Source organism: Carlito syrichta, unplaced genomic scaffold, assembly GCF_000164805.1.
Source record: "Carlito syrichta isolate Samal-C Ts95f unplaced genomic scaffold, Tarsius_syrichta-2.0.1 Scaffold309854, whole genome shotgun sequence".
Taxonomy (NCBI): Eukaryota; Metazoa; Chordata; class Mammalia; order Primates; family Tarsiidae; genus Carlito; species Carlito syrichta.
In genome coordinates this window covers 530636-539039 of record NW_007253950.1, presented here as the reverse complement: position 1 = coordinate 539039, position 8404 = coordinate 530636, and the positions used below count along the sequence as shown (strand labels likewise).

Sequence of the window (8404 nt, the reverse complement as noted above, 5' to 3'; positions counted from 1 at the left end):
GCCCCCAGCCCAGCCCCGAGCCACAGAACGGCCTGATCAGTATGGCCCCAACATCTGCGACGGGGACTTTGACACAGTGGCCATGCTTCGTGGGGAGATGTTCGTGTTCAAGGTGTGGCCCTGCCCTCCCTGTGCCGCCCCCAGAGCCTTGTCCTGCCTGGCTGCTCAGGCATCCCTGCCCCTCCCTCACCGAGCAGATCCTGTGGAGCCATTAGACCCTAGACCCTAGACCAGGAAGAAATCAGCTTGAGAGGATGAGGGACACGCCAGGGCCACACAGCAAGCCCAAGTGCCCACTCCCCATCCCAGGGCTCTCTCCCTGGGGCAGTCCTGGCTCTCCAAGTCACTTCCCCCACAGTGTCTCAGTGACCTCCCCCCACCCACCCCGGACCCCTGATTAGGCAGGGGTGGGTTGAAGATGGGCCTCTCCCGCCAAGGCAGCATGCAGAGTCACCCACTCACACCATGCCCCTCCCCAGGGCCGCTGGTTCTGGCGAGTCCGACACAACCGTGTCTTGGACAACTATCCCATGCCCATCGGGCACTTCTGGCGTGGTCTGCCCAGTGACATCAGTGCTGCCTACGAGCGCCAGGATGGTCGTTTTGTCTTTTTCAAAGGTGAGCTGGGATGGAGGAGGGGAGCTGGGCAGCCTTCCTGCCCTGACCTCTGACCACACTGGGCAGGGAGCAGGAAAAATGAAGGACTGTATTGCATATCTGGTCCTGTGCCCTCCGCTGCCGGCTCCCTCTGGGAGAATGAGGACTCTGGGGGGACCAGGTCAGCTGGCACCAAGGCAAGGGCAGGGAGGAGGACAGGCTGGGAGGCTGAGTGACCCTGCAACCCTGAAGGCCCTGTGAGTGCCTGCTCATCCCCTGCAACACAACGGTTTGACCCTGTTTCCCTCTGTCCTTGGCGCTTTATGAGAGCAGGTCCCCCAAGCCCACTCTGGGGCAGGATTTCTGTAGTCCGCAGAGACAAGGCCTTGAGGGGCAGCACAGCCTGATGGACGGGCTGTGTCTCCAGCCCCACAGACCTGAGCCTCATGGAAACAGGAGCTCCCTGAGGATGGGGCTGGACCACATTAGAAGCCAGGAGCCCCAGGCCATGTGCCGTGAGGGCGGCTGGGGTCCTCCAGGGACACAGCCCCCAGACCCAGAGGCTCGGCAGGCCCCCTCTATGTACAAGAACTTTGTGTGAGGGGTGGACATTCACATGAATGAAAGCTTGTGTATAGTGAGTGGAGTGTGCGTGTGTGTGAGTAGGTGACATGCTTGTGAGAGGAGGTGTGTCTCGGGTATCTGTGAGTGCTGAGTGTCTGATGCATGGGTAGGTTGTATTGCATGTTGCCGTGAGCATGTGGATGTCACCATCTGCTGTGTGTGCAGGGGTGTGAGTGCATGCATGTGTGTTGGGGGGCGGTAATGGACGTGAATGGATTTGTGGGCCCAGAAGAGCATTCTCTGGTCCCCTCCCTGCGCACCTCCCCCAAGCCCCAGCCCATCCTCACACAGCTCCCACTCCTCCTGTAGGTGACCATTACTGGCTCTTCCGAGAGGCCAACCTGGAGCCTGGCTACCCACAGCCACTGACCAGCTATGGCCTAGGCATCCCCTATGACCGCATAGACACAGCCATCTGGTGGGAGCCCACAGGACACACCTTCTTCTTCCAAGAGGACAGGTAATCAGTATGCCCCATTCCCTAAAGGGAGAAGGCCCCAGCCAAGTCCCCCATTCTCAGGCCCCCCGCAGAAAGAGCCCACTGTCTGTGAGGAATGGGCCCCAGCCCAAGCTGTGTGTCTGGGCCCTCAGCCTGGTGCTTTTGTTCACAGGTACTGGCGCTTCAATGAGGACACGCAGCGTGGAGACCCCGGCTACCCCAAGCCCATCAGCATCTGGCAGGGTATCCCTGCCTCCCCCAAAGGGGCCTTCCTGAGCAACGATGCAGGTACCAGGCCAGCCCTGTCCCAGTTTACCCAGCACTTACCACACACCCTGCTACTCACACGGGGGGCAGGGCTTGCCTGAGGTCACTCAGCATTGCAGTGGCATGTGGGGGACATGACTGAGTCACGCCTTGGACTAGGAGCTTCCTGGGCATGACCCCCCTGGGCATGGACTAGGAGCTTGGGCATGACCCCCGGTCCTGCCTGCATGGTTACCATCCTCCTTGGTATGGATGGGCAAACCAATAAACCAGGGAATTTGAACAGAGTGTTCAAATCCCACAGCCAGGATGCTTTGGAGTCAGGACTCTGGCCCAGCCTACCTTGTCCGGAGCTGGAGCTGGGGACTGCCCTGCTGCCTGCAATGTCCAGCCACCCCCAGGCAGCTCTCAGGGAGCCTTGAGCCCGAGGAGGTGGGCTTGGCTCAGAGTGTTGGGAATGAGGTTCCTTCCAGGCAGTCACTTACCTGCCTAGGAGGGAAGCCTGGTCAGTTATAACCAAGTGAGAGGGAGCTATGGCTCTTTTGTCTCCAGCAGGGCTGCTGCTACATTTAAGAGAAACCATTAGCCCTGGCTCACAGGTTCAGGGTTCTCAGGCTCTGGGAGACCTTACTTGCTTTGCCAGGGCCCAGGCTGGTCACACAGCAGGCAAGGTGCCCAAGGCCAGAGAGTCAGTCCGAGGCACCATCAGGTTCCACCCTAGGTTAACTGTGGGGTGCTGTGTGGCCTTGAGCAGGACCCTGGCCCCTCTGTTGTAAGGTGAAGTCAATCCTGGGATGAAGCAGCAGGGTATCCCGATGGCAGCCCCCGACCAAGCAGCGGTAGGACCGTGCCCTAGTCACATCAGCCCAGTCAGGAAGCCCACGATTCTAGTCCTGCCCTCTACCCAAACCCCTCTGAGCTTCAGTCTGGCTCTTGGAAGCTGGGAAGGGGCGGATTTAAACTGCTCAGGGAAGCAGGTGAAGAGGAGGGCGTTCTAAAGCCAATGCCCTTTCAGCGTGGCCTGACTTCTGGGAGGGTCTCCGCCGAAGGTGGGGCCTGGCCTGAAGCCCCTCCCGCCTGTTGCCCCCACAGCCTATACCTACTTCTACAAGGGCACCAAATACTGGAAATTCGACAATGAGCGCCTGCGGATGGAGCCCGGCTACCCCAAGTCCATCCTGCGGGACTTCATGGGCTGCCAGGAGCACGTGGAGACAGGCGCCCGATGGCCAGACGTGGCCCGGCCGCCCTTCAACCCCGATGGGGGTGCAGAACCCGGGGCAGATGGCGATGTCACGGAGGGCAATGCAGGCGGTGGGGAGGGGGACTTCGGGGTGGGGCCCGACGAGGAGGAAGACGGGGGCAGCCGCGTGGTGGTGCAGATGGAGGAGGTGGCGCGGGCGGTGAATGTGGTCATGGTGCTGGTGCCGCTGCTGCTGCTGCTCTGCGTCCTGGGCCTGGCCTATGCACTGGTGCAGATGCAGCGCAAGGGCGCTCCGCGTGTGCTGCTCTACTGCAAGCGATCCCTGCAGGAGTGGGTCTGAGCCCCACATGCCTGCTCACGGTGCTTGGTGCTCGGGCAGGTGGCGGTGCCTGTGGTTCTCAGATGGCTCCCAGGGCTCCCTTGGCCCCTGGGTGGGGCCCCTCTGGCCCGTGAACATCCCACCAGTCCAGCCCTCATTATTTATGCCCAGGTATCTTTTTTTTTATTTTTTTGGCACCTTAATTGAGCATTTGTTTCTGCTTTCTTGACCGGGGCAGGGTATTTAGGGTTCTCTAAAAGTAGTTCTGCTCTAGACAGGGAATTCAACCACATCCTCCTCTGGCTTGGCCACAACCATGGGAGCAGAGGGGCAGAGCCCCCCTCCCCCCAGGGCAATAACCATGGGCTCCATTTGCCCAGCTGGTCTCTCTCAGCCTTAGGAAGAGCTTGTCACCCAGAGGCAGCCCAGGCTGGAGGGGAAGGAGAGGGGAGGTGGGCCACTGGCCTCAGAGTCCAGATGAGGCTTGGTTTCTTCCCAACCTGCTTCTCACAGTTCCAGCAACCCCAACTCCTTGTGCCTAAAATCCCACCCCAACCCAGCCCTGGCCAGTGGCAGCTCCCAACTCCCCCCCCATCCCCACCCCCACCTTGGCCTGCACCTCCTTTCCTCTCTGAAGAAGGGACCCTGGGCCTGCCTTACCAAGGACCAAAGGGAGTCTGCTGAGGCCCCTTGCCCAGGGAGCACTGGCCTCACCCCTAGCAGAGATGCCTCCCCTGAGCTGTGACCCACCCACTCCTTCCTGGGCCTCCTCCCACTCACACCACCATCCTCAGGGGCCTCAGAGCTCCACCAGCCTCAAGGCCTCTGCTGTCAGTGTCCTGAGCCTTGAGGAGAGAAGGGGCTGGGCTACCGTGGATGTCTGCAGACATGTGCCCACCTGTGTGGGTGCCCACAGTGTCAGGCGCCAGGTGTGAGGGCTTCCTCCCCTCCGGCTCCCTGTTCCCCCAAGAGACTGGGAGAAGGGACACTGGGAGGGGGGTGTGACAGGCCAGCAGCCCATCCCCCCATGCAGACTGTGAAACCCCCCTAAGGAGCCATTGTGGCCAAGGAGTCTCCCCACCTCCTGGGCTCAGCCCTGAGGGCAGAGGTGCTTCCTCTTTTCCTTCCCAGAGCAAGCAGGAGGCTGAGGCTGCTGTGGGAAATGGTACTGTACGGCTGACCCTGTTCCCTCTGCTTCCCCATGGCCCTGAGGGATGGGGGCCTGCTACCCAGGATCCCCGAGGTGCCTGGAGGCCGGAGGGTTCTGCCAGCCTCTCTCCAAGTGGTGGTTTCTCATGGGCTGGCACCAGATGCAGGTCCAGTCTCTCCCTGCCCCCACCCCTGCAGAAGCAGAGAGCCAACTGAGGGGAGGGGGTGAGGGGTCCAGTGTCCACCCCATACATTTATTTCTGTAAATAATCTGCACTGATTAAATTGTACAGCTGGCACACGTGGCCTTGTTTGTAAGGGGGCTCGGGCTGGAGCTTACAACTAGAAGGTATGCATGTGGCCGGGGGGTCGAGGCCACACTAGGGTTAGAGGACTTGCTCTCAATGCTGAGGAGACCTCTTTCCCACTTCTGTGGGGGTTCCTTCCCAGTGGCCTTTGGAAACAAGGCTCTGGGCAGAGGGGGGCAGTGCTTACAGCTGCCCTCAAGAGATGCGGGGAAGGGGGTAGAGGCAGGGGACTTGGGTCACTGCTGGGGTGGGACAGCAGAGGAGTGAGGAATTTGTTTGCCATTTGTTCAAGCTGAGAAAGGATAACCCAGCTTCCCACACACCCGCCATGTGAGGGAGGGGCAGGAAGAACTGGGCCAGGCCACCCAGCCCTCCCACCAACCCAGATTGGGTTCTGGGCAGCCCGAAGACCCATGCTGGACGGGACCCCAGGGCTGAGCACAGAGAGAGAAACAGTGCCTCACTGGTTCCGAAAGTTCCCCTCACCACGTGCTGCTCAGGGTGAGAAGGTCCTAAGACCTGTCCTCTCATCTTTGAGAAGCAGAAAATCCCACCTAGGCCTGCACAGGGTACAGATGAGGCCCCAGGAGAGTGGGAGGCTGAGGTGTCTGTCACTTGGGTCTGGGTGTGGCCAGCAAGTAGGGAGGACCTCCTTAGCCCTCATGCCAAGCCTGTTAGGTACTAGCCTGGGCCCCCAGGAATACAATGGCCCTGCAGTGGAGTCCCACCCCCACCAATGAGCAGGCCAGGTCCCTCAACCTGCTCCAGGTCCCAGCCCCCATGGTCCCACCCCTTCCTCTCTTTGTGTTGAAGCTGGCTGAGGAGGGCAGGCAGTGCTGGCCCTCGGAAGCCCCAGAGGCCCCTCAGGCTCATCTAGGAAACAGCCTGTGAGCTCCCTCACTGCAGAGGCCTTGGCAGCAGCATGGGGGTCCAAGGCGGACACCACCATCTTGTCAGCTTTCCTGTTGCAGAAGCCACAGGGCCCCACCCAGGTCTGCCTGAGGCCCTGGGGTCACCCAGAAGCCCAGAGGTCATGCCGCAGGTGGAGGGCAGTGCAGGGACCAGGGACGAGAGGATGAAAGGCCTCTTGTCTAGCCCTTCCTCAGAGTCAAGGCCAGAGGAGAGACTTGGCAGAGGCCGTAGCTCCGCAGAAAACTGCCTGAGGCGTCTTCCACACCCAAGCTCGCTGCTCAGATCTCAGAGAAGCCCAGTGGAGCCCAGTGACTGAAGTCACAGCCTGTCGTGAGAGCCCTGTGGAGCCTCAGTGGGGGCTGTGGTATGGAGACTTGAGGGGACATGGATAGGGTCGCTAGGCCCACGACCCCATGCCCAGAGAGACCAGGCCTGCCTGGGTTCTTACCCCTACTCCCCAGGATTAAACAGGAGCCTGCACCTTTGAATTGGGTTTTTTTTTATTTCAAATGTGACTGTAACCTAAAGTCACCTGGGGCCCCTAACAACCCCCACGCCCTCGCATCTTTTTTTTTCTTTTGCCGATTCCCAAAGACAAGCAAGAAGAAAACCATCAGTTGCTATAACCCCCCCAGTCAGTGTTGACAGATCGGCGTGTTTCCTTCCAGGCTTTTTTCTCTGCATTTGCACAGGTTGGAGTTTTTGAGTCTAAAATACAGCCTGGCCCACGCTGCCATTCTTAAGCCTCTGTGGAGGAAATAACGCTGCCCAACTCCCAAGCTGTCCAGGTAAATAGAGGGTGTGTGTGGCTAGGAGGTGCTGGTAACGGGACCAGGCACCAGGCGCATGCTATGTGGATGACCATGATTTACATTCTACTCAGGAGAAAAGGGGCTGAGGGGGTGAAGTGACTTGGCCAAGGTCACACAGCTAGGAAGTGGCCATGCCGGGATTGGCACCCATGGGGGAGACCCAGGCAAACCAACCTGCACAGCAGCCCAGCCCCACCCTACCCTGGTGCTGCTGTGGCATCAGACAAGGACAAGGAAGACCTTGCCCACCAGCCTTTCCTCCCCACATTCTGTGCATCAAAGACCCCAGGGCCACCAACAGAGCCTTCTTTCAGGCCAGGGCAGGGGGAGGGGGTGAGGGGGGGCCGAGTTGGCTGCTTCCTCCTCCTCCCACTTGGCAGAAAAGCCTTTTTGTGGTGGCTCACACAGAGTCCATTCTCCTCCGGCTCACGGGAAGGAATGGCCGGCTTCCTGTACATCCACAGCTGCCTGGGCCGCAGTGGGATCCTCTGTGTAGTCCAAGGGAAGCCCTGTATCCTCCAGTTCTGCCTCAGGGGCCTTAGGCTGCCAGACTTCACCCTTCCCCAACAATTCAAGAAAGCACAGCGGGGCTAGGGGACGGCCCCCTCTCGGCTATCCCAGCAAATGCTGGAGACTCAAGACCCTGTCAAGACCAGTGCTTCCACCCCCAGCCCGCTGCTCACGTGGCCTCACGATCCACAGAGCGCTGGCAGAGGCCTCTGGGAGGCTTCTTGCCTTGTCTCTAAGTCCCCTGCACTTGCTTGCCCCTATGCCTTTGCTTATGCTGTTCCCTGTACCTGGAATACCCTTCCCTTCACATCTCATCCTGTGCGAGTGGCACACGTCCTTCAAGACCCGGTTTATGGCTTCTCTTTCCCAGATTCCCGCCCTCCCTTCCCCAGGGAGGTTAACTTTCCTTCCTCCTCTGGCCCACGAGTGTTCTGACCATTCCTCAGCTCTGAATCCAGCTGCCTGCTGTTACAGGCACCCAGATACTGACCATGGCTCTGTCACTCACAGGCTGTAGGTACATCCTTGGACTTGTCACTTCACCTCTCTGAGCAGATTCCACATCTGAAGAATGGGCTAATAGCCATGACTATGCCGTAGAGTTGTGAGGCTTGAGTGAGCTAATACTCAGAAACACATAGAGGGGCTCCTGGTTCTCAAGGGTTAATTACGAATATTGCCATTTAAGTGCAGGTACCCAATGGGGTCGCAGGTTGATGGGGTCACAGGTCGCCAAGTCCAAGGACAGGTGCCCAGGAGGAGGGACATTCCCGTCCCACCCTCTCCCCTTCCAGCTGCCAAGGTCTCACCCTGCCTGGCCCCAGCCCCTCCCTCATCGACAGCACTTGCCCTTCTTCCCAGACCCTGGCCTCCAAGCCCCAGGCTCTGGTTTCCTCTCCAAGTGCCCCTGACACCTCCCGCCCCCACATTTTCCACCCACCTCAGTCTTCGCCAGAAATAGCCTCCAAACTCCCCTTCGCTTACAGCCAAGTTAACGGCCCCTTCTGGACAAACACGATCACTCCCTTCCCAACATGGGTCGCAGCATGATTTCATAATGGAATAAACTGGATTTCATTAAAGAATCATTCTGAATTGGCAAAGTAGTGCAGGCCTGCAGGCCCAGCTACTCGGGAGGCTGAGGCAGGAGGATTGTTTGAACCCAAGTATTTGAGGCTGGAGTACATCCTGATCGTTCCTGTGAATAGCCACTGCATGAGAGAGACAGAGAGAGAGAGAGAGAGAGAGAGAGAGAGAGAGAGG

General features: G+C 59.2%; 1 protein-coding gene across 1 annotated transcript in view; it reads left to right on the top strand.

Moving 5' to 3' along the window:
• MMP15 (matrix metallopeptidase 15) overlaps positions 1-3780 on the top strand; it is a 7761-nt gene extending 3981 nt beyond the window's left edge. Inside the window, 5 exon segments of the mRNA XM_021717547.1 lie at positions 1-112; positions 480-618; positions 1531-1681; positions 1833-1948; positions 3020-3780. The exon segment at positions 1-112 is cut by the window's left edge and continues 30 nt beyond it. Of these exon segments, the coding sequence (XP_021573222.1) occupies positions 1-112; positions 480-618; positions 1531-1681; positions 1833-1948; positions 3020-3471 (970 nt within the window). The 3' untranslated portion in view covers positions 3472-3780.
• The last annotated feature ends 4624 nt before the right edge of the window (positions 3781-8404 follow it).